At 49.6% G+C, this 24864-nt stretch overlaps 2 protein-coding genes across 2 annotated transcripts in view; one reads left to right on the top strand and one right to left on the bottom strand.

Annotated features, from left to right (window-relative positions):
* Positions 1–4897: 4897 nt before the first annotated feature.
* On the top strand, positions 4898–7675 carry CUNH17orf50 (chromosome unknown C17orf50 homolog). The gene is made up of 4 exons (XM_003795660.3): positions 4898–4910; positions 6626–6938; positions 7039–7202; positions 7569–7675. Exons 1-4 carry the CDS (start codon positions 4898–4900, stop codon positions 7601–7603), a joined length of 525 nt encoding a protein of 174 aa, XP_003795708.2. The 3' UTR covers positions 7604–7675.
* A 1208-nt stretch (positions 7676–8883) lies between these two features.
* The window catches only part of MMP28 (matrix metallopeptidase 28), a 24064-nt gene continuing 8083 nt past the window's right edge, over positions 8884–24864 (bottom strand). The window contains exons 2-8 of the mRNA XM_003795631.1: positions 18629–18708; positions 18284–18471; positions 14861–15085; positions 12605–12850; positions 11082–11231; positions 10260–10427; positions 8884–9404 (exon numbers count right to left, since the gene is read on the bottom strand). Of these exons, the coding sequence (XP_003795679.1) occupies positions 9010–9404; positions 10260–10427; positions 11082–11231; positions 12605–12850; positions 14861–15085; positions 18284–18471; positions 18629–18708 (1452 nt within the window). The 3' untranslated portion in view covers positions 8884–9009. The remainder of the gene's footprint in view (positions 9405–10259; positions 10428–11081; positions 11232–12604; positions 12851–14860; positions 15086–18283; positions 18472–18628; positions 18709–24864) is intronic.

Here is a 24864-nt window from a genome sequence, read left to right as displayed (position 1 = left end):
AAAAAAAAAAGAAAAAAGAAATTAGGGAATATGGGCCCAGCCCCAAAGAGAAAACTATGGTTTACCTGAGTCAATCATGGTAGAGTTAGAATCAAAGTTTCTGGCAAAGTTTCAAGAGACCATAGATACAATAAGCCAGAAAAGGACTAAGCCCATATGCAGAATTTGTCAAGGAATTATCCTTGATTCTCAGACTTCTCTCCCACTTAGAGCAAATGAAGAGTTGGGTGGTCACAGATTAGGAGAGGACTAGAGAAGATTTATTTAGAGAATGTTACAGCTGTGTTGTGTGTCTCAATAATAGACTCAAAAGATAGCCACTTCCAAATGCCCAGGACCTCTAACTGTCATCTTATACTATGTATAGCAAAAGGGATTTTGCAAATATAATTAAGCATCTTGAGATGGGGATATTATCCAGATTGTCAAGATGAGCCCTAAATGTAATCACAAGTATGGGGCAGAGGGAGATCTGACAATAGCAGAAATTAGAGTGATGGGGCCACAAGCCAGCAGTCTCTAGAATTTGGAAGAAGCAAGGAACAGATTGTTTTTTTAAGAGTCTCACTTTTTCACCCCGGGTAGAGTGGCATCACAGCTCACAGCAACCTCCAGCTCTTGGGCTTAGGTGATTCTCTTGCCTCAGCCTCCCGAGTAGCTAAGGAACAGATTCTTTTCTGGAGTCTCCAGAAAGAATGAGCATGCCTGCTGACACTTTGATTTGAGCACCACAGGACTCGTTCCAGACTTCTGAGCTGCAGAACTGCAAAAGAATAACTTTGTGGTGTGAGTGTTTACTGTGAACCTCTTGTCAGAGAAAAGTTGAAGACAGACTGAGATCACGCTCAGTGGGGCCTCCTGAAGGGTGAACAGGCCTCAGTGGAGGGGAAGCTGGAAGTGGACCCTCCTGCATCCTGAGGATTGCAGAGGGACAAGGGGACCCCAGAATTCAGTGTGTCCTGGATCCAAGGAGCTGCCTGGATTAGGGAAGGGAAAGAGAGAGACCAGTGTTGGGCAGCTGAGGAGGAAGGAAAGGCAAGGGATGAGGCTAGAGGGAGCGTGTCTTTGGGCCCCCGCATCATCCTATTTACAGGCCACTGGCCATGGCAGGCCCCAGCCAGGAGGAAGGAAAGATGTAGTACCTACCAAATTTTAGTGACCACGGTGTTTTCTGCTTCCTAATACTACCACTCTGAATAAGTCATAAGGTCTGTCTGAGTTGTCCTTCAGGGATGAGGAAAACCCTTGAGCAGGTTCAAAAGGACTATTTGAGGCAAAACAGAAATTGTTAGGGGCACACCTCTTGAGGGCAAGAGATAATTATAAGATGGACTCTACCTAACAAAACCAAACATTATAACCTAATTCTTTGTACCCTCAAATCAACCTGAAACAATTAAAAAAAAAAAAACAAACCTGGAATTGTTTTGTAACTATACTCCATGAGTCTTATTTGATCAAAGCTACCAATTACAACCAAATAACTAGTCGTGGCCAATCTTGGCAATCCCTTTTTTTGCCACTGGTTGGTTTAGGAATGGGTTTGTGCCCTAGTTCTGACCAATGAGATTCAAAGAGAAGTCTGCTGGAGAGCTCCTGAGAAGCCTCTGCTTGGATATTTTTCTTTCTTTTTTTTTTTTTTTTTGAGACGGAGCCTCAAGCTATCCCCCTGGGTAGAGTGCCATGGATCACAGCTCACAGCAACCTCCAACTCCTGGGCTCAAGTGAGTCTCCTGCCTCAGCCTCCCAAGTAGCTGGGACCACAGGCACCCGCCACAATGCCTGGCCATTTTTTGGTTGTAGCCGTCTTTGTTGTTTGGCGGGCCTGGGCTGGGGATTCGAACCCGCCACCTTAGGTGTATGTGGCTGGCGTCTTAGCCGCTTGAGCCACAGGCGCCAAGCCGATATTTTTCTTATATGTTACATTTATTACTCAACTATAATTAATATTGCAGGCTTGGTGCCTGTAGTTCAGTGGGTAGGGCGCTGGCCAGGTTCCAACCTGGCCTGGGCCTGCTAAACAACAATGACAACCACAATAACAAAAAAATAGCTGGGTGTGAGCAGCACCTGTGGCTCAAAGGATTAGGGCAACAGCCACATATAACGGGGGTGGCAGGTTCAAACCCAGCCCCGGCCAAAAACTGCAAAAACATAAAATAGCTGGGTATTGTGGCGGGTGCCTATAGTCCCACCTACTTGGGAGGCTGAGGCAAGAGAACTACTTAAACCCAAAAGTTGAAAGTTGCTGTGAGCTGTGACACCACAGCACTTTACTGAGGGTGACATAGTGAGACTCTATCTCAAAAAATAAATAAATAAATAAATAAATAAAATTAATATTGCATATCTGCTTTATACCTGGATATTAGAAGTTAGTGAGGCTGGGCACCATGGCTTATGCCCATAATCCTAGCACTCTGGGAGGCCGAGGTAGGAGGATCCCTCAAGCTCAGAGTTCAAGACTAGTCTGAACAAGAGACCCCATCTTTACTAAAAATAAGAAAAATCAGCCAACCTTTGTGAGTAGTCCCAGCTATTTGGGAGGCTAAAGAAGGGTTGCTTGAACCTAGAAGCCTGAGATTATGTGAGCTAGGCTGATGCCGCAGCACTCCAACCTGGGCAACAAAGTGAAACTCTATCTCAAAAGCCAAAACAAAACAACAAAAAGCAGAAGTTAATGAGCTATTTATACTATTAATTTTAAAAGTGAAGGTTTAATATAAAAAAATTGTAGGTTTATTTTTGATAACTGACCTCATCTTGTCTTCTAGGTTTGATTTCTATGAATGGCAGAAAATAATGCTTGAGCTTGCCAATAAAATATATCTCATTCTTTTCTGATTTAAAATAGTCTCTTTTGAATAGAGATCTGAGTCTACACACACATTGGTGTGGTTTCTCCCCACTCCAGAGGTCTCCCAAGGTGGTGTCTGAGTGCAGGGGGCGTGTGTGTTCCCAGGGCCGGTGGGATTATCCACAGGCTCTCATTTTCACTGAAGACTGTATTACTACTCTGTGAGATCAATTTCCAGTGTGCTTTTATGCTGGTAGGGGTCTGTTAAGGCAACATAACTTTTTGTAAAGATCCCACAAAACCCACAATAGCCCTAAGCAGAGGAAATGCACATCCTAAGGATGGATGGCAAAAGAAAAGACTGGGGCTGGGTAGGCAGATGAGATGAATGACTAGGCCAGAGGGACACTCTGTTGTGGTGACTTGGTGAAATGTTTCCTACAAGCCACAGCCCGGCCTTATTGATTCAAACATGCCTGCTAGAGGCATTACATATTAGGGAGTGTCTCAAGGAGATGGCTCATGGCGCCAGTGTCCGCAAGTGGTCCCCAGCAGTGGCCCCCAGCAATTCAGTGGCCACACTGAATTGTTCCTATAATGTGATCTTGGTTGTTTTTATAGTCACTTCTTTGATTCCTATTCAGTTTACAGGGAAGAAGGCAGCTTCCACCCCCTTCTGGTCATTCTGTGAGCTCTTACTATTCTTTCTCTTTAACTTAGCCGTGTGAGCTTTTGAATTTTGCAGTCAAGAGCCATGGTAAATATGTTTGAAGGAGAATGGGTTTGTTGGGAAACAATTCTCCACGGCATTTACTTTTCAAGTATTTTGTATAGTAAGCAATCTTGGAAGATAGAGTTTATATCTCCTTCCAGAGCAAAGAGCAGGTTTGCTTACTGCCTGTTATAAAAGATTCAGGTTCCCTAAGCTCAGAGTTTCTCTTATGATGCAAACCATTGCATATGCAGGTATCCATTGGCACTCATTTAGGTCACATTCATGGGACACTGAGGCAAGGGAAATTGACACAAATATGCTGATATTTCTGTGCCAGGAGTAATGAAGTCTTTTGTTTCTGACCTAGGAGTCTCATGTTTTCTGGCAGCACCTATGAAACAACAGTAGGTTAATTCGATAGCTTACAAGTAGGGTAACATTTCACAGTTCTTGAGAGGTTGCCCCCATGTGACGTGGAGATTCTTGGGGGCTGGGTCTGGTTTCTGTGTTCTCCATCCCACCAATTTGGCCTATGCTGAACTGAAAGATACCCAAAAGAAGGGACTCCATAGCCCTCCCCTCTGAGTCTTGGATGAAAGGTCATATCATATTTCCCTCTGAGACTGGGATCTCCTTGAGATTAGCAACACATCTTATCAGACTAAGGGCTTTCCAGACTGAGTCTATACACACATTTCTGTCTCTGCTAACATACACTTTAACACCAGGAAAGGAATGGATTTTCCTGAATAGCCATAATTTTACTACCACCACCTCCCCACACACACATAAACAACATTCAGGGCTACACCTGCCCATTTCCTGAGCTCTGCTTCCTACTGTTCTTGGCACCCTTCCCTTCTGTTCCTTGGAGCTAAGGCAATGAGCTGGAAATAGGAGTTGGAAATATGGGGTGAGAAAGGACAGGAATAGGACAGAAGAGGAAGGATAACGCTAATGATACAAGCAAACACAATGCTTTGAGTGCTTTTTATGGGCTAGGTAAAGTCTAATACTGTGCTGTTATCTCTGATTTACAGAAGAAGAGACTGAAGGTAGGAGAGATAATATGTTGAAGATCAGATAACGTTTATATTTATGTGGTAAAGCTGTGATTTAAATCTAGCCCTTGGTGATGAAAGCCACCTTCTTCTTCCGTTAATGCCTTTCCAAGAGGGAAGGTAGGGGACATCTGGGTTTTGAGTGCTTCTGGGTACTCTGGAAAAAGAAGTTATTACTGGGTAGAACCCTATGGGAGGTGAGGTTCTAGCCCCACCCCCTTGAGATCCAATACCTAGCGACCAGACCAAGTTCTATGGGTTCAGAGGACCCCCTCACATCCTAGTTCCTGATCAGGGGAAGTGGGCAGCACAGCTTTGGTGAGAATGGATAAGCATGGTAAGTTGGACTGAAGGTGGGGTGGAAGACAGAGCCTCTTGATTCTAGCTTGGACGAACCAGCCCTTCACCATGAAGTTGAGCCTTTTCTCAATTACTCATCCATATCGCTTAGCTACAAGGTCTCTCCTTTCTCCTTCCAGATATTCTTCACATCTGCTCCTTCATCTCCACTTGCTCCTGTTCAGATCTCTGTCTCTGGACTATAATGACTCCTAAGTGGGTCTTCCTCTGAACATGTCACTCCCCAGTGCTGAGGGACAAAGTGTAAACTTCACAGTCCAGAACGTAAAATCCCTTTTCTTCCTCCCCCTCCTCCTGAAATGTCCCCATGACTCTTTTCTTGCTGTGTACTAGGCCTGGTTTTTCACAGTTGTAAGGTTCCCTATTGTGTTTTCTTAAACAAAAGTGCAATGGACCCTAATTCTCCACCTTGAGCAATCCCAAGAACTGGAAGAATTTTTGAAACAACTTCTTTCTAAAGGTTTCAGATGTTCTGGATCAAATTCAGAGGCACATTTATTGCCTGTCTATGAAGATTAAGGGACACAAAGTATAAAGAGAGTTGGGCACAGCGATTGCATGCAGTTGGTGCTCAATATCTATGGGCTGGGACACCAATTATCATTCTCTTTGCTCTCAACCTCTTTAAACAGGTTGGACAGGGACCAAAAGGACATTTTCTTGACATTTTCAGAGCCAACTCCACAAGTTGTGCCTTCCTTCCTCCCCTCCCTTCCATTTCCATTACAAACCCAGCTACTTGGGTGTGGCAGACAGCAGGCACGGGTGTTGAATGGGTGGTGGACACCTCCCAGGTAACACGGCTTAGTTTCCCTGTCAGCCCAGGAACTTCCTTTCTGACAGAGTGAGTGCCTGGAGTTGTGAAGTCTGTGTCTTCAACAAAGGCACCTGCAAGACCGGTGGCTGAGATCCAGCTGAAAATGGTGTTCAAGCTTGGAAGGAGGGAGTGGCTTTTCCTAACTGGTTCACTTGAAGGGCAGCCTTTTCCCAATTGGTCTGAGCATAGACGCGACTTTTTCTATTCAACTTGCCCAGAAGCAGGGAGACTTTTCTAATCCCACAGAGGCGCTGTAGGCCCATCCGCCTGCCCACTCATGATGTAGGTTTCTTAAGGCAAGAGCCACTTGGAGGAAGGAAATCTCATTCAGAAAATAAAAGACCCTAACAACCACCTATTCAAACGACGATCAGGGCAGTTAATGTTTATTGACAGCTTAGAGAGATCCGAACCGCCCAGAGCCAGTTAGAAGGAAGGCGGTTGAGGACCCATCGTTTCCTCCCGGTTGGCTCAATCCTCTTTGTTGATTGATTCCGGATCGCCAAGTGGGCTGGGTGATTTACACAGCATGATCTGATGTGATGTCAACCTCACAATCCTTGAGATAGGCATGTTTCCCCTCCATTTTAGAGATGAGGGATTTAGGCTTGACAGAAGTGAGGTGACGTGCCCCGAATGACCCGGGTGGTGCAGAAGCCCGGAAAGTTAGGAGCGGCCAGGGAAACCTCCCTGGCCCGCCTGGGTATCCTGCACTCTCTGAGCTTCCCACGGAGTCCTAGTGGTCCGGGGCATCTCCTACACACCGTCCTTCAGGCACCTGCCTTTTTGAGGAATCGGACTGTGGGCAACAGACGGGGTACCCGGGCCTTTCATTGAGCACAGCAGGACTGCGCTGACCTCCCGCCCGCCCGCAGGCGTGAAGGCCCCCTTGTGGAAGAAGGAACTGGAGGAGCCCGGGACCGAGGAGGGGGAACAGGAGAACGCAGAGCAGGAGGTGGAGGACGAGGATCAGGACGAGGAGAGGCCGCGCGAGGAGAGCGCGGGCGGGGACGCGGAGCAGCGCCCGGAGACGGAGGGGGACGAGGGCGGACGCTCGGTGAGCTACAGCCCCCTGCGCCAGGAGTCCAGCACCCAGCAGGTGGCGCCGCTGCGGCGCGCAGACAGCAGCTTCTGGGCCTGGCTCAGCCCCTTCGCGCTGCTGGGCGGCCTGACTGCGCCCGCCGACAGGTGAGGACCCGCCCCTCCGCTGGAGCACCACCTGCAGGGAGCCGACACCCAGGGAGGGGTGACGGCACGGGGCACTGAGCTCTTGGGTCCTCGCCCGCAGGAAGCGGATCCTCCCGGAGGAGCCGTGCGTGCTGGAGACCCGGCGGCGACCACCGCGTGGTGGGGTCTGTGCGCGCTGCGAGATCCTTTTCTGCAAAAAATGCAAGATCCTGCACAGCCACCCGGCTTATGTGGCGCACTGCGTTCTGGATCACCCGGATCTGGGTAAGGCAGTGGCCGCTGGGGGCTCCTGGGCACCCCCATTCTCTGACTCTGTGCTATCCGTCCTTGCCTGGCCCCAAACTCCCTAACACAGAGCCCTCTCCTAACACAATGCACAGAACTGCCCCGTCTCAGAGCCGCCAGCCGGAGAGCAACCCTTAGGCAACAAGACCCACTGTCGATGTGGGGTCCCCTTTCCCGAGGCGGAACCCAGTATATACTACAGTCCCGGGGCTCTACTGGTGGCCTCCCCACTCCGTGATCCCCTAGGGCTCCTGCCCCAGGTGGAACCAGCGCCTACTGCCCACCTGACTCGTCCCCCACGCTCCACCCCGCACAGCCTCATATTCATTTTTTTTGGTACTTCAGGTCCTTCTGGTCCAGTGGACAGGGGCAACGCCTAGAGAAAAGGACCTCCGAGTTCCTTCATCCCTCCGAGAAACTTGCCCTCTTTCCGTGAAATCATTCAATAAAGCCTCCAATTTAAGTGTCAGTGCCTCGAGGTGTTGGCAAGGTGGCGCCAAGTGGGGATGGTGAAGATGAGACCCTCCTGGGGTTCAAGCCAGAGGGAAAAGGGCCGACAAGGGGGTCCCCTCCCTCTTGTCTCCAGAACAGTAGGAGCGCTTGCATCCAAGGGCAGTCAAAGGCCATCTCCCCATTGGACAGAGAAGAAAATGAACGTGACTGCCCAGGAATCTTCATTCCTGAGAGCTGAATGCCCCCCTCCTTCACTCCCCCCAGAAGCCCTGGCTTGCTGAGGTCACTGTGTGTGCAGAAGAGACACTGGCAGGTGTGTGTGTGTGTGGGGGGGGGCGTGCTAGAGAACCAGATGTTAAAATAAATGCTGGGACTGGCTGAGGCAGAAGACTGGAGACTGGGGAGCTGGTTCCTTCTTCAGGAATCCCAGCTATTCTTGGCCAGACAACAGGAGCCTTGGGAATGCTGCGTGTGTGGCCTGAAGAGTGGAGTCATTGTGAGCACAAGGCTTCCCCCAACCTGCAGAGTTGTGAAGGCTGCATCCCCAGCTTGCAGCATTGCCCACCCCAGGGAAACCCCTGCCCCATGCATGTGGTTCTCCGTCTTGCCTGGGGGGCAGAAGGGGAGGCAAGGACATTTAGCTTTTGGAGGAAAGGCAGGCCCCTTCTCTCCATTACAAGCCCACAAGCACAGCTGGTTAGTCCTGGCTTGGATGGAAGAGCACAGTCCTGGTCTCTCCCACCTGGTGCCATCTGCTCTCCCTGGAAAGATGAAAGAAGCATTCCAAGGAAGTCTGCTTCTCGTCTCTAGGCGCACTGGCTAGAGGTGCCTCTTTATTCCAGTCCCAGACAAACAACCAAGGCCCAGGAGGCCTGCATCAGTCTTCCTCCTGCACTGTGTCCTGACCCCACAAAGAGCCTCTGAGGTTGGAGACACCATGCCCTCACCCCCATCCAAGCTTCCTAATGAAATATGACACAAGTCTCCAAGAACAGAACCAGGAGGCCCTAAGAAGGGGACAGTCTTGCCAAATAGTTCCCAACCTCTCTGTTGAGTTTTGCATCCCCCTGGTTGGATCCCAGTGCCTCTGTACGCAATCCCCCAGGCTTGCAGAGGAAAGAGGTCCTTGGAGAAGGGCCGAAGAGTCTGGGATCCTTTTTGCTTCTCTTAGGATGGATCTCACCCCCACCTCTCTGTGGTAGAACAAAGGCAGATTTGCTGCCTGGTCTTCCGCAGGGAGGCTCAGAGGCAGCCAAGACAGGTTCTGCCCCTGGGACAGGGGAAACACGTTGGCCCTGAAGGCACCAAGGGTTCATCAGGTGGGGAGGTGCCTTCAGAACAGAGCACCCCCTGAGTTGCCATGCCAGCAGCCCATCCAGGGCAGTTCAGTGGCCCATCGGCCTGAGGTGGTCACCCGCAGTTTGGCCTGGTCAAGGTGCCAATATCGGTCATCTCTGAAGAAGATGATGGAGCCATCAGGCCTTGGCAGGGCACCGCTGACCTCCTCAGGGACACCGCCCCAGTCCTGCAGACTGCGAGGGTAGTAGGGCTCCACTTGCAGTCCCCCTTGGGCCAGCACGTAGTAGTGGGCACCTTTGAAGAGGATGAGGCGGCGCAGAGGAGTGAAGAAGAGGGCTGCATCGGGATGGCGGGGCAGGCCTCCTGCCCTGCACAGCTGAGGGAAACCCCACACTAGCTTGGGGCCCCGGAACCTCCAGCATCTGCTCCCTGTGGGGCATTGGGAGAGCCAGAGTGAGCTGGAGGTGCCCAGCCATTGGTCCTCCATCCCACCTCTGCCCCCCTTGCCTCTCCTCCTCCTCCAGTTGGAGCCTGCAGTTCTTTGCAGTTACGACTTTCAAAACGGATTATACTAGTAATTATAAACAGTAGAGAGGTTGAGGGGAGGGACTGTTATGATGTAGACTTCCAGCAGGTGTCAGCAGAAGGTAGATTGCAAGGCCCACTTGGTGGGGGGTGGAAAGCCAGAAGGCACAGATCTTTCTTCATTACCCTTACTAATATTTCCATGTTTTGTTCACTGCTCTATGACCAACAACACCTACCATGTCTAGTGCATAGAAGGCACTTGATATTGGTCGAATGAATGAATAATGGATACTATTTACTGGAGGATTGCCCTGTATCTAGTAATATATTGCCCACTCTTCAGTCATTATTCTCTTCTAATCCTCCTTCACCAACAAACCTGAGATATTATGTTTCTCATTCAAGAAATGCTCGCTCCAAAAGTCCAGTGACATGCCCAATCTCACAGAGCAGGATTCCAAGGAAGATTGGCTCTTCTCGCTGAATTGCAGAGATTAAGAGCAGCCCTCTGATCCCTGTCTAGACTCTTTTCTGAAACTCTCCCAGGGACAACCTTGACACCCACTGCTCCCCACTTCATCACTGAAAGGTGTCTTCCGGTCATGTCTACCCTGAGGTCACAGGTTCAGACTGGAGCAGAGATTCCACCATGGACTCATTTGCCGTGTGAGATTCCTCCCCTCTCTTCTTTTGACCATGGGCAGGACACATGCCCTCTCTAGGCCTCAATTTTCCCAGCTTTCCCAGGGCTGGTACCTTTGAAGAAGTAGAAATCTCCATCTTCCAGTGACACTGCAGCAGCCTCAATGTTGGGGGGCAGCCCTACCCACCTCTCCTGTAGTAGGCGGGACTCTGAGACGTTGCCATCAGCTGCCACCTCCCAGAAGTGGTTCCCTTTAAAAATGTATAGTCGCTGTTGCCCATCTGCCCAGAGACAAGAGAGAGCTAAGGAATGACTGTCAGCCTCCTGCCATCTTTCCGAGGAAGGTTCTATTGTAGAACCCTGTTTCCTAAACTGGTAAGCATAGCACATGGCATGCATAGTTAGGATAGAGGGGAAAGTAGGTGGCAAGAAGCAGTGATTTTTGTTTTTTGGAGGTTTTTTTTTTTTTTTTTGAGACAGTCTCACTCTGTTGCCTGGAGTAGAGTACCATGGCATCATAGCTCACAGCAACCTCAAACTCTCAGCTCAAGTGATCTTCCTGCCTCAGCCTCCCCAGTAGCTGGGACAATAGGTGCCCACCACAACACCTGGTTGGTTTTCTATTTTTAATAGAGATGGGATCTCTCTCTTGCTCAGGCTGGTTTTGAATTCCTGAGCTCAGGTGATCTACCAGCCTCAGCCTCCCAGAGTGGTAGTATTACAGATGTGAGCCACTGTGCTAGGATTAGAGCCACCATGCCTGGCAAGAAGCAGTGTGTTGCATGCTGTGGGCTTGCCACCTTGCAGCATGTTTGTGGCTTGGAATTACTGGATTTTATAATCCATCTGCCTACTTTATAGTCCAGCTCCGGAAACCCCAGGAAATGTGGGGAAGAAGGGAAGAAAGAAGTAAAGCACAGGCAAGACCATCTTACCTACAGTGATGGCATCAAAGGAAGAGTGGCAGTATTTAGGGCCCTGGGTTTCAGGGCGCCTGCCCTGGGGGCTGTGGGGGTCCCAGGCCTCAAAGTCAGTAAACTGCTTTCCTTGGAGCTGGATGGCCACTGAGCCCCCCAGAGGCTTCCCTTTATGGGGAAGGAGAGAAGAAGGTGAGAACACATAGGGGTGGGGGAGAACATTGCTCACTCAAGACCTCTTGGTTCTTTTCATGATTAACAGCAGTTCTCAACATGTGGGTCAGGACCCACAGGAAATGTATTAAAGGGCTGTGGCATTAGGAAGCTTGAGAACCACTGATCTAATAGGAGGGGGCACGAAAGGCAAGTGGGAATGGGAGCTCAAAGTTGTCCCTGGTTGTTGGTGTTAACTGTAGAATTAAACTCAGGAATCTTCTGAGGAAGAGGGTCCTACAGCAGTAAAACTGGAGTGGAGGACCAGGCAAGAGTTTAAAACTAGGAAGAGCAGAGGGTCCTCTTCCTGGAATCCTGGGCAACACAGGTAGCATGAGGACAGAGTTCAGGGACCTGTGTGATAACTACAGCAGTTCTAATAATTGCATCACTGTCCTTCACTTATCAGGAGAGTCCAACAAGCTTAGAATTTGGTATCAGCTCCCAAATCCTGGTCTGCAACTTCCTAGCTGTGTGACCCTCGGCAAGTTACCTAACCTCTCTGAGCCCTATTCTCTTGATCTGTGGACAAAGATAAGTACTTCATGGGTGTGTAGGGAGTATATTATGTGCCCAGCCCATATGAGACTGGCAGCCATTACTAGTAGGTTGTGTAGGTTTCTCAGGCTACAATGCAGGCTCATACCCACTAGAAAAACAGCCCTGTGAGGTAAGCAGGGCCTCAATTATTATACCTTTTCACAGAAAGTAAAACTGAGGGCCCTCAAAGGGAAAATGCTTTTTTCAATAGCAACTGCTAATCAGGGATGGAAGGTGACTTGAACCCAGGCCTCCTGGCTCTGTCCATGGGACTCTGAAGGAGGTGGCCTGGGTTGAGGCAGGTACCAGGGAAGTGACACTGGCTCATTTATCTGACTCCAACACTAGGCAGAGGCACATGCTTGGGGGAAGGGGCACCAGGGTCCTTGAGGGAAAGGTTAGGGGAGAGCTAGTGAGGCTGTGGGAAGGAACAGGCCCTTAAGCTACATCATGGGGGAAGAGGTGGGCTGGAGGATTGGGTGTCAAAGATGAGGCTGGGGTATGAGTGAGGGGGTTAGAGGGTCTGAGCGGGAATCCAATAAATGGAACGCAAGGGGGGCAATCTGTGCACAGGAATTGGTTGGGAATGATGGCGAGATTGGGCAGAGGAACCTGAGGTTTTGATATTTGGAGGATCCTGGGGCTTTAGGATTGGGCAGGGCAGTTGACGAAGAGGCCAGATCCCTGCACTTAGTATGGGAAATCTTACTTGAGGAGCAGGTGCCTAAGGACTAGAGGTGGGGGCGGGGCGTGGAAGGCAAGAGTGGGAGGCGTGGCCAGGAGCTCACCGTACAGGCTCTGCACAGCCAGCACGTCGTCCCAGCTGAGTAGCGCGTCGCGGCCCAGCCTCTTGTAGTAAGGCGCCATTAGCGCGCGTGGCGCCGGCGAGTGGGTGAGGCCGAGCGTGTGGCCGATCTCATGCGCTAGCACCACGAACAAGTTGCGCCCGCGACGGCGGCTAAAGGACCACCGCTCGTCTTGGTCGAAGTGCGCTTCACCACGGCGGGGCAGGAAGGCATGTGCCAGGGCGCCCCCTGCAGGCGGCGCAGAGGATCAGAGAGAGACGTTGCCCACGACGCCCGTAAGTACTCAGGGCCTAGTGCAAATGCCACTGGGGAGTGTGGGCTGTTTGGGGCTGCATAATTTCTTTCAGAAGCTAAAGCGTCCAGAGGTGAGGAGATGTCTAGGTAGGTTGTGTGGCATGAATGCCTAATCACAGCGTGGAGTAGATACAACGTGGGGCCAAGCTGCCTGAGTTCAAATCATAATTTTATCATTTACTAGCTGAATGACTTTGGGCAGATTATCTTAACCTCTCTGTGTCTTAGTTTCCTGATTTGAAAATGGGAACGATGATCATGAGCTTCTTCCTTACAGGGGTATTGTGAAGAATAAATACATATGCATGTGTTTACATTTATATTACAAACTGCTGTCTTACAAAAAGGCTACATAAGAATTATTTTCAAAAAGATCTGGAAATAGATGCAGCCCTTACCCCTAGAAGTGGGCATGACAGGACCTTTAGTTCTGTTTCTTGATCTGGATACTGGGATATGTTTGGTGTATGACAGTTCAGCAAACTATAAACTTACGATATGGTGCACTTTTATGGTGCACATTGAGTAACAAGCCCTCCTCTGCCAGGGCTCCTCTGTGGGCCTCTGTCTCCCTGCTTGTAATAGGTAATAGGGAGTTGGGTTGGCTCAGGGATTCTCAAGCTTTTATATGTCCCACATGGAGCTTATTAAACATGCAGTTTCCAGGGCCTCGCCCTTCACAATTCATTTTCCCTAGAAGCAGGTGACCCGGACACAAGGGTCAGTCAACTGCACAGTAATAATGTTAGCCTGGAAGCTTGTTTAGGGTCCCTCCAGCTTTGCCTTCTCAGAGCCCAGGTCCATTGGGACCGACAAAGGTCAGAAGGCTGGCATTATAAGAAGAGCCTCATGGGGCTTGGAGAGTCGGGCGTGTTAGGAGGAATATATGTGTGTCCTACTTTGAATAGGCCTTGAGCTGTTTCAAGCACTGCTCTCTCCATTCAGCTCTCTCTGAAAGACAGGTGGGTAGGTTTCAGAGGGGAGAAGACCTAACTTCAAAACATAAAGCATCTGTCCCAAATCAGAATGCTGCTTGAGGAGCCCAGTGTCCTGACATCCAGTGCAGTGCTGCTGTCTTAGCGACCAGACTCTCCCTAGGTCTGGATGTAACCATCTCTACAGATACCATGAGTGAAGTGAGTTACATGTAATCACATATGTGTGCTCCATGTGGATCCTCATGAAGCTTAGGTTCTCCCAGTGCTAACTCAGGCCCCGCAGCAGGGCCTAGAAGCAGACTGTGCTGTTAGATGGGTTTCAGGAGGAGGCAAGGGGTGGATGGGGGTGGTGCTACATTCCCAGCCACCCTGAAGGGGTCTAATCTGGTTTTCTTCCTCTTCAGGAGAGAGGAAATGAGCAAATAGCTCATATTAAGGTTCTGACAGCCAGTGTTGGACGGTTGGGAATAGAGTGGTTTAAACTGCAGCCAGAAGCCTCAGGTTGAGGGCAGACACCTGTGGCATGGGTATATGAAGCATCTGTGGCTGTCAGAGGATGGGTGCCTCTTGCCCTGGGGCAGCAATGGTGGTAGTTAGGATAGGGGAGGGGAGGCAGGAGTGGGGCAGTTGGAGGAGGAGGAGGAATAGTGGGGGTGGGTAGGTGAGCTTTAAGGCTTTGGTGTGGAGAACATCTACCCTTGGAGAACAGGAGAAGCACAGGCCTGTCTAGAGGCAGGAGGTGTATGATGGGACCTCTGGAGATTCTCCTAGAACATATCCTACTCTCCAGAGTTTGCAAAGCACTTTCCATGCAGACCCTTGGACCCACGGCACCTGACAGAGCAGGGACCACGTTCCCATTTTATGATAAGGAGACTGAAGGGTTTTGCAGGGGAGGTCATTTGGCCAAGGTCACAAGGAAAGTGAATGCTTCATTGCCACACCAAACTGCTTCTCCTAGTTGGGATCCCCTCTTGCTATGTGGGGAGAGGCTTTATGTCAGCACCTGGGCCATCGAACGCGTTGCTCAGTCCATCGTTGTGGTCCCCTTGGAAGAAGGTGAGGCGGATGTCAGCGGGGCCCGTGGCTGGGGCCTCCCAGAACTCCAGTGCCGAGACGTTGCTCCACAACTGGAAGGCAGCACGCACGGCCCCCCGAACTGCCGGCTCTGGTAGGCGCTCGGGCCAGTTCACCAGGCGGTAGGAGAGATGTTGTTTGTACCATTTGTTGCCTGCCACCCAGAAAGACCACATCAGTCACACCTGCGCAGAGCCTAAGTCTGGTCCCCACAGACCCAGTATGATGGGGAGGTGGGCCCTCCCCATGGGAGCCCCTGATCTGATGGGAAGACATGGCCCTAGCCCCAGGCAGCCCCTCATTTGCCTGTGAGCTACTGCGTTACCAAGGAGAACCCTCAGACTGAGGATTGCCCTTAGCCTGGAGGGTGCCCTGTGCAGTGTCTTGGGCTGAAGGGGTCCCAGTATGATGGAGGGGTGCAGCCTTCACCCAGAAAAGCCCCAACCTGAAGGAGCTGTGTGGACTTGGTCTGGGGCCTTATTCCTTCCCACAGCCTGGGCTGAGTCTCAAAACAGCTCTGTGCCTCTTGCTGCCAGCACATCCAGCCCCGGCCTTACAGTGTCAGGGTGGAGGAAAGGTGGGGTCATGGAGGCCACAGCTGTGACCCTGCCCCCCCCATTGTGCCTCACACCCTCCTGTCACCTCCTGGTGGCTTCATTCTGCCCTTTCCAGGGCCCTAGCCCGCTGCTGGCCAACAATCACAAGACCCGTTTATGTGAGGTCCTTTCCTGCCCCCTTGCTTTCCTCCTCGCTTCCTCAGGGACTCTGGAGAGCTCTGAGGTAAAAAAAAAATAAATAAATAAAAAATAAGAACAAAGGGTGTGTTTTGTCACTGACTGAGAGAAATTTTTCCATCTCTGCCGCAAACTGTAATTCCTCCCTGAAGGCTGAGACTCTGGCCTCTTGCCCCAGCCCCGGGTCAACTGAGTCTGGGTCCATCTGCAGTTCAACATGCACCCGGGAGCAGGGTGGCCAGGAGGCCCTGATCGGAGGGTTCTCATGAACTATTTCTGAGCCCAGCAAGCTCAGGGGTGGAGACTGTGACCTCAAGCCAAAGACCCAATGTGTAGGTAGATGTAGGGTAGCTAAAACCCAAAGGAAGATGCCCACCCCGGCTCACAGAGTAAGTAGCTGGGGTAGGCCTCCCACACTCTTTGCACAGAGATAGGCAGGCATATTTATTCATCTCCAGCTTATAAACCTATGCTTTGGGTCAAAGCACGAGCTGAAACTCTCCAGATGGAGGTCTTAGCAGAGGAGCTGGACTCTCTGCCCCTCCTTGCCCATGGCTGAGGGGGAGGGGCATGTCCCTTCTCCCATCCTTGAGCCAAGCTCCATTCAAGGCAATGCTGCCTCCCTGGGCCTATTTGGCCTGGCAGCCACCCAACCTTGCCTCCCAGCCAGTGACCAACCCCCAGGGAGGGGAGAGAGAATGATTCTAAGGAAGGGAGAGAGACAAGGAAGGTAGAGGGAGGGCCTGGGGTCCAGAGCATGGCTGAGGGTTCGTTCTGTATCAGTAACAGGGCTGCTGGTCACTCAGTCTTCACTAGGCACCAGACTGGCTGGTGCTGGGCTCTTTCACACCCTGCTGTGGGCAACGAATTCCTAGGCTCTTTCTCCTCACGAAACTTTAATCCTTTACTATAGATGGCCCCTGCAGCTAGGGGACCCCCTCACTCCATGGGTGAGGGAGAGAGTGGGCACTTTTCTCATTCTTGGCAGCCGGTGAAGGTGACATGTCTCAGAATAAAAATCCTCTGTGAAACTCTGTGTGTGTCTGTGTTCAGAGGAAGGATAGAGAGGATGACTAGGAATAAGAATTGAGAGGAATGACTGTTTTCCTTGGGAGGGGAGCAGGGAAGGAGTTGCTAGTGTGCCTTCCAGGAAGGAAGGAATGGCTGGGGGCCAGGAGCCTGAGCCACTCCCTGTCTTGCCCCAGACTGCTCCCTTGGAGAAGGTTGACCGCTTTGGATCCCATCCCCAAGTCCTGGGTGAGCAGAGCTGGCTTTATGGCCCCTTCAGGCACCCGTATCACCTGGCACTGTACCTCCTTCCATAGGTTGCTCCAAAATCCAAAGAGGAAGAGGGAAGAAAAGGGGGTGGAGGGGCGGGGAGAGAACAACTAGAAGCTTCTCCTGGGCAGGACTCTGGAGTTCTGACTTCCAGCAGGCCCCTGCTACTGTAGGAAGAACGTGGTACCTCCACTTGCAAACTTACACAGCAAATTATAGAATCTCCTGAAGCCTCAGCAGAAGCGGCAGTGTGTAAAATGCGTTATGATGAAATGTTGAGAACAGGCAAATCGGTAGAGACAAAAAGCACATTAGTGGTTGCCAGGGGTGAGGGGAGGACAGAATGGGGAGTGCCCGTTAATGAGTATGAGGTTTCAATGAAGTGTCCTGGAATTAGACGGTGGTAATGGTTGCACAATTCTGTGAATATTCTAAAAACCGCTGAATTGTATACTTTGAATGAGTAAGTTGTATGATATGTGAGATATATCTCAATAAAGCTGTTAAAAAATATTTCGCCAGGTGCATGGCTCATGCCTGTAATCCTAATACTCTAAGAGGTCAAAGCAGGAGGATCACTTGGGGGTTAGGCATTGGAGACCTGCCTGAGCAAGAGTGAATCCCTTATCTATACTAAAACATAGGGAAAAAATGAGCTGAGCATGGTGGTATGCTCCTGTAGTCCCAGGTACTCAGGAGGCTGAGGCAGATGGATCACGTGCACATAGTAGTTTGAGATTGCAGTGAGCTATAATGACGCCAAGGCAATCTAGCCCAGGGGGTAGAACAAGACTATCATCCAAGGGAAAAAAAAAAGCATTACGGACAAAATAAATCGGATCAATGGAACTCATCTTTGTTGAATGATGGTTACAAGAAAGAATTGATTCAGATGAAAATAACTTCAGTTAAAATATAGACTGCTCTGCACTGAAAATTGATAAAGGAATTAAGTGGGCTCCATTGGGTGTAATCTAGAAAACACTTGTACAATGAAAATTCATCAATATGTGTATCATTTAAATGTCTGTATTTACAATCATGGTCTTCAAGTCAAGAGGTCCTGTTAGCCCACTTCTCCTTGTTCTGCAGAAGAGAGGTTACTGACAAAGCCCAGTCCAGGCCAGGCTGTTTTTTTTTTTTTTTTTCAAGGGCACTTTGTCGCCCTTGGTAGAGTGCTGTGGCGTCACACTGCTCACAGCAACCTCCAACTCCTGGGCTTAGGTGATTCTCTTGCCCAGCCTCCCGAGTAGCTGGGACTACAGGAGGCCAGGCTGTTTTTCTAGCCTTGGGCTTCAAACTTTGGGGAACCTCAGCCTAGCTGGATTTTAAGTGCTCACCTTGCTTTGCAAAGCGTTTCTTACGCCTCATTTTGGCCCGGCGTCCAGCAAACAGGACACTGATCCTCTCAGTCCAGGCCACATGAGTGTCAGTGTCTGCAACCCCACAGCGGGGGCGAGTCATCTGGCGCAGGGTGGCACGGTCCAGCACACCACTGACCGGTAGCTGGGACACCCACTGAAACTCTCTGTTGGGAGGAATTGAGATAAAGGACCACAGAGGAAGGGTGGGTGGTAAGGGTGAGGACAGGGAGGGAGGCTGGCCAGCCTTCCAGGACAAGGGAGAAAACGGTTTGAGCTTGGCATCCCCGGCAGCCCCCAAGCCTCCACATCCCTCCATCCTACCTGATGGCATTGCCGAATCGAGTGGAGGTGGGAGCTTTGAGCCGGTGTTCACTGAGGTATCCGTACTTCTCCAGGAATGCCTGGCAGAGAGAGGAATATCAGCTTTTCCTGCCATGCAGCACCCTTTCCCTGCCCTTGGTATCCAAGGGCCCATGGCACATACATCTTGCTCAGCCTCACCTCTTATTTCAAGAGGGTCTGTAAACCATAGTAGAAAGAATCCTGAGATTAAAGTCAAAAGGACCTGGACTCAATTCCAGGCCACCACTGACTAGCTGGATGATCTCAGGCAAACCACTGAATATTTCTGAACCCTAGCTTTGTTGTCTCCAAAACTGAGCCAGCAGTACACACCTTGTGAATCTCAAGGCGCTGTTAGAAATCTAGCCAGGCATGCCGGACAGCAGAGCTACGTGCTCTACAATCAGGCACACTAAGGTTTGAATTTCAGAAAACCCTCATTTTCTCAACTGTAAAATGGGCTTAATACTTACCCACAGAGTTTTTTGCTCTTGCTCAGGCTGGTGTTGAACTCCTGAGCTCAAGCAATCCAGCCCTTGGACTCCCTGTGAGCTAGGATTACAGGCGTGAGTTACCGTGCCTGGGCTGCCTTTTTTGTTTTTTCTGTGAGGATCGATCATAATAGTGCTTATAGAGTACTTAACACAGTGTCACATAGGAGGGGCTCCATACAGGGCAGTTACCGTATATAATACACATACACACTATTCATATGTATCAGATTTGTTCCTGAAACGACCAATCACCTAGACAAACTATCACCTGATATTGGTTAGGAGCTGATCAGGTGCTAGCTCTGCTATGCCCAGATTGGGAATTAGCTAATTCTGGCTTTTGTCTAAACAATTCTCTTTCAAAATTCAGATATATTGAAGGCCCTATGAACAACAACCGTACTTACCCCCAACCTTATAATGGGTATGAAAAGCTTAACTCTCGAAGGATGTATTCTTTGAATTAGAAACCTACAACTTCCTTCTTCCATTCATTCATTGTTACTTCATGCAATGTTCTGCTAAGTGTCTGCTAAGACATCCCTACATGAGCTTATACGCTAATGAGTAGAGACAGACAATATAAACAGAGGTAACAAATAAATAAAGGAGATGAACTGGTACCATGTAGAAAGGTAACTGAGAATAATTTAGAGAAACTTTACATCAGGAGGTCAGGGAAGGGCTGCCTGAGAAGCTGCTATTTGACCGGAGTCCTAAAGAATGAGAAGCTAGCCAGGCAATGAGGTGGGAAAGGAAGTTGTAGGTAGAGGGAACAGCCAATGCAAGAGCCTTGAGCTCAGAATGACGTTGACATGTTTAAAGAACAGAAGGAAGGCTGGAGCTCAGTAAGTGTAAAAAAGTAGCGTGTGGGATGGAGTCAGAGAGAGAGGCAGGGGTGTCAGCCACCGTAAGAAGTGCAGGCTTATTTTAATCTTACTGATAGATTAATTGTGCGGAATGAAAGAAAAGAATCTGGAATGGCTCCTAAGCTTTCTGCTTGGAAGGGTGGACCATTTACTGCATGAGAAAGCCCAGGGAGGAACAGATGGGGGCCAGTGGGAATAAGATGAACGTGGCGATATCTAAGTGGCCCTGGCTGTTATCACCCTAGAGCTGAAAGAAGCAGCCAGAATCTTTCAGCATATAGATAATACAAAGCTGTGGACCTGGATGAGATCCTTTGGGGAAATTAGTGCAAGTAGGGAACATTCCACGGTCCAAATGCCTTTGACTCCCTGCCTGCCCTTACACGCTTAGAAGCTGCTCTCCTGGAGACCAAGTTCTGTGAGGCCATCTGTCACCAGTCCTGCCCTTTAGAGAAAGGATGCGCTTGGCTCCGTGCTTGCCCTTCTCACTGATAAAGTCATATAAACGTCACCTTAAATAAAAAAAGAATGTCACCTCAGCTGCTCAGCTCTTACACAGACATACAGTAAGTCTCTTACTTCTTACCCCTCCTTGTTATGTGACCTATACAGAAATAACTTTCTGTCTTCCTTGTCCTCTTGTCCCCACTTTTCTTTTTTTGAGACAGAGAGTCTCTCTCCATCACCCTGAGTAGAGTGCTGTGACATCATGGCTCAAAGTAATCTCAAACTCTTGGGCTCAAGAGGTCCTCTTGCCTCCGCCTCTCGAGTAGCTGGGACTACGGGCGCCTGCCACAACGCCCGGCTATTTTTTGTTGCAGTTGTCGTTGTTGTTTAGCTGGCTGGGGCTGGGTTCAAACCCGCCAGCCTCAGCCTATGTGGCTGGCACCCTGCCCACTGAGCATGGTTGCCGCCTCTTTGTTGTATTTCTTAACTCAAAAGAATTCCACACACAGCTGCTGCCTCAGAGAAAAGACACAAGTCAGGAATGAAGATAGATACTAAGCCAGGATCAGCAAGCTCCTAAGTCTTTGCAAGGACCCACCTCTTCTTTGTGGATTTAGAAGTGTCTGGGGTGACTTCTGCATCCTCTCCTCAGTAAAGTCGCTTTCCATGAGGAACCCTCATCCTCGACAACAGAACACTCTCCAAGTCCACCTGATCGTTTTTCTGCAATAACTTATTAGTATTTTAACACTGTTTTCTTTTTCCTCTTTGCACATGTCAACTTTTTTTTTTTTTATGCATAAGGAATTAAAGGGGTTCCAGTGGCTTAACTACTGCTTAAAGGAGTGTGGCACAATGGAATAGCCACTAGGCTTGGGATTGAGAATCTCTTTCCAACCCTGACTCTGCTGGGTGGCTGAGGACAAATTATTTAACCTCTCTGAGATTCCATTTCTTTATCCACAAAGGGAGAATAAGATTAACCTCACAGGATTCTCAGGAGGATTAAATAAAGCAACGCACATCTGGCACAGTGCCTGATACATAAAACATGGTCAATAAACAGTCAATCTAATTGATTCACATTAGAGGGAAAATTAACAACAGGCTTTTGGAATGCAACCAATCTGTAAAATGGGAATTGCTTTGAACAAGGCACTTCCATCTCTGTTCTCAATTTAGGTGCTTCTATCTCTGACTTGCCTCACCTCAGCCCGGTACCTCCTCCCCTTCTCCTGCTGAGGATGGACAGAGGGCTTTCTAAAGGTAGCCAGAGCAATTTGCTGGGGAAGTGACTTAGGAGAGATGAGGGGGTGGGTTGAGGGGGGATGAGGGGTGGAGGGTGGTCACAGGTCAGCATGGCTGGCACTCCTTAGTGCCTCTTTCCATAAACCCGCCCAGCCTTATCAGGGAGTTGGCTCAGATTCTGGAATTGTGAAGCCTTGGACAGAGTAGGAGGGAGGGGAAATTGGCTGGCGGCGTCTCCTGTTTCCTGGCTGGCCTGCTGTGCCTGGTACTCTGGCAGGCGAGGGGAGTGGAGGGCAGGATGAGGGGTGGGAGGCTTTCTCAGGCGTCCCTTGGAGGGGAAGTCCTAGGCCTTTCTTCCTGACTCTCTGGGACTCTGTAGTTTGCAAGGTGGAGTTGAATTCCTAGCAGGCAGAATTGAGATGTGCCCAGAACACCAGCCAATCAGAGGCACAAAAAGAATGAGAAAAAGAAATTCAGGGCTCGGCGCCTGTGGCTCAAGTGGCTAAGGCACCAGCCACATACACCTAAGGTGGTGGGTTTGAATCTAGCCCAGGCCTGCCAAATAACAATGATGGCTGCAACCAAAAAATAGCCAGGCATTGTGACAGGTGCCTGTGGTCCCAGCTAGTTGGAAGGCGGAGGCAGGAGACTCGCTTGAGCCCAGAAGTTAGAGGTTGCTGTGAGCTGTGATGCCACAGCACTCTACCCAGGGTGACAGCTTGAGGCTCTGTCTCAAAAAAAAAAAAGAAAAGAAAAGAAATTCTGAAAACTTGACATTTTATATTTCCATAAAAGTGCTAAAATATTATAATGGAGATTTCCAGGATTTACGGACTCCTTCATTCTCATTTCACACTTACTATGCATATATTCAAACATTTTAAATTGTGTACAGGAAGGGCCTCAATACCGTCAATGCTGAGTCCTCTAAAGCTCCCTTCAGTAGAGGCAGATCCACATCCCCGGGTGAGGAGGTGATGGAGTTGAAACTCCCTCTGCTCCTGGAGCTATCCCTAACACTCTTCTGACTCCATTTGCTGGGCCTCAGTTTCCCTCTACAAAAGCGAAATTCCCCACTCTGCATGGGGGAAAGAGCAGAGGTGTGTGGTGAGGGTAGAGGAGGGCAGCGTGGCAAATGGATCCCAGGAGAAGATGCGGGACTGGGAAGCAGAACTCAGTGCTCCTTCCAGCTGAACCACCAACCCCTGTAGGGAGTCGTTTCCATTCTAGGCTTCCATTTTCCTGGGGGCTTGTCCAGTGTTCTCCGAGCTCTACCTGGGGGTCATCCCTGCCCCACTTCCTGCTCTTCCCTACTTTGAAGTTCAAGCACCAGGTTTTTTCTTTTCCCTATTCTCCACCTATCCTTCTCCTGGGGAACCCAAGGCTTAAGCTGAATGAAGAGGAAGCTGGAGGGCTGTGCCCCTGAGGTGACTCACCCCACTCTGGCCTATAAGCTTGTGCCAACATGCCTCACCCGCTTGCTTAGGGCTGGGGCCACTTTCCTGGGAAGTTGCCCCTGAAAGTCCTGGGAGTGGCTGTGGTATGTGAGTAAAATGAATATGGTTCTCCCGGCACCCAGCCAGCCATATGGAGTAGCAACTCCGGGGGTTCTAGTCCTGCATGGGTCCTGACTTGCCCCGGGAGGGAGTGTACAGCCTGGCCCATTCAAGGACCCAAGGGAAGGGGAAATTCTGGCTATTTCTAAGCAGAGCAAGACTAGTGATGAGGTGTAGCAAAATGAACTGTGAGTCACTGGACTGGCAGAGCAAGACCAGCGAACTGACATCCTTGAGTTTTATTTTTGGTGCTGCTAACTGCATGTCCTTAGGCAAGATTATGCTTCTCTGGGCCTTAGTTTCCTTTTCTATTAGATGAAGAGTTTGGATTAGAGTGCTAATATACATCCCAGCTCTCTTTAGTATTCTAGCCCTGCTTCTGCAACTGGCTAGCTGTGTGAACTACTTAACCTCTCTGGGTTGCATAGTATAAATGGGGGAAAGCATACTCATAGAAGCATCATAAAAATCCAATAAGAAGATGCTTTGAGAAGGCTTTTTGACAGTTGTCCCATTAGAACTGTTATTTTTTACCTCTGTAGTCATGGACCTTTAGTGCTGGAATAAACCTTTGGTAGATGAGTCTGGGAATCACCTTCTTAGATATCCTCCACATCAAAGGATTTTAGCAACAGAAATGAAACCAAGAATTTAAAAACTGCAAAATGGCAAAGTCTTGGCTGGGTATGGTCACTCACACCTGTAATCTGAGCACTCTGGGAAGCGAGGCGAGAGGATGGCTTGAGCTCAGGAGTTCGAGATCTGGTCTCTAAAAAAATAGCCAGGCATTGCCTGAGCCCAAGAATTAGAGGCTGCTGTGAGTTTTGACACCACAGCACTCTACTCAGGGCGACAGTGAGACTCTGTCTCAAAAAAAAAAAAAAAAAAAAGGCAAAGTCTTGCAGAAACCGTGTTGCTTTACCAGCAAAATTGTCCATCTCATATTATGTTTCATTATGATTTTAGTCTTTCTGTAATGTTGTAGTGACTTTGTGAGATTTACAATTATTCAAGTACATCTTTAGCATTCTTATCTAAGACAAGATGCAAGAGATGCTAGCTGGTATTCTGCCTCAATATGGCCTATACATAAAAATATTTCCTGCTAATCAGGAGCATAATAAGCCCTTAAAAACTGCAGGGCTGGGGCGGCACCTGTGGCTCTAAGGAGTAGGGCACTGGCCCCATATGCCAACGGTAGGAAGTTCAAACCCAGCCCTGGCTAAAAAATGCAAAAAACAAACAAACAACAACAAAAAACAACTGCAGGGCTGCTGGGCTCACACCTATAATCCTCGCACTCTGGGAGGCCAAGGTGGGTGGATTGCTTGAACTCAGGAGTTGGAGACCAGCCTAAGCAAGAGTGAGACCCCCATCTCTAAAAAAAGCCAGGTGTGGCTCAGCGCCTGTGGCTCAAGTGCCTAAGGCGCAGCCACATACACCTAAGGTTGGAATCCAGCCTGGGCCCGCCAAACAACGACGGCTGCAACCAAAAAATAGCCGGGTGTTATGGCAGGGTGCCTGTGGTCCCAGCTACTTGGGAGGCTGAGGCAGAAGTCTTGCTTGAGCCCAGGAGTTGGAGGTTGCTGTGAGCTGTGATG

The sequence above is a fragment of the Otolemur garnettii genome, unplaced genomic scaffold (assembly GCF_000181295.1).
Source record: "Otolemur garnettii isolate 467f Iridium unplaced genomic scaffold, OtoGar3 scaffold00094, whole genome shotgun sequence".
Lineage (NCBI taxonomy): Eukaryota > Metazoa > Chordata > Mammalia > Primates > Galagidae > Otolemur > Otolemur garnettii.
Note: the sequence above shows the minus strand (reverse complement) of the source record. Positions and strands in the feature narration are given on the sequence as shown.

Bases quoted from the DNA above. Each gene is read 5' to 3' on its own strand.
- CUNH17orf50 (XM_003795660.3), top strand. The intron at 6,939-7,038 runs GTGAGGACCCGC...CCTCGCCCGCAG, and splicing joins CTGACTGCGCCCGCCGACAG to GAAGCGGATCCTCCCGGAGG. The intron at 7,203-7,568 runs GTAAGGCAGTGG...TTGGTACTTCAG, and splicing joins TCTGGATCACCCGGATCTGG to GTCCTTCTGGTCCAGTGGAC.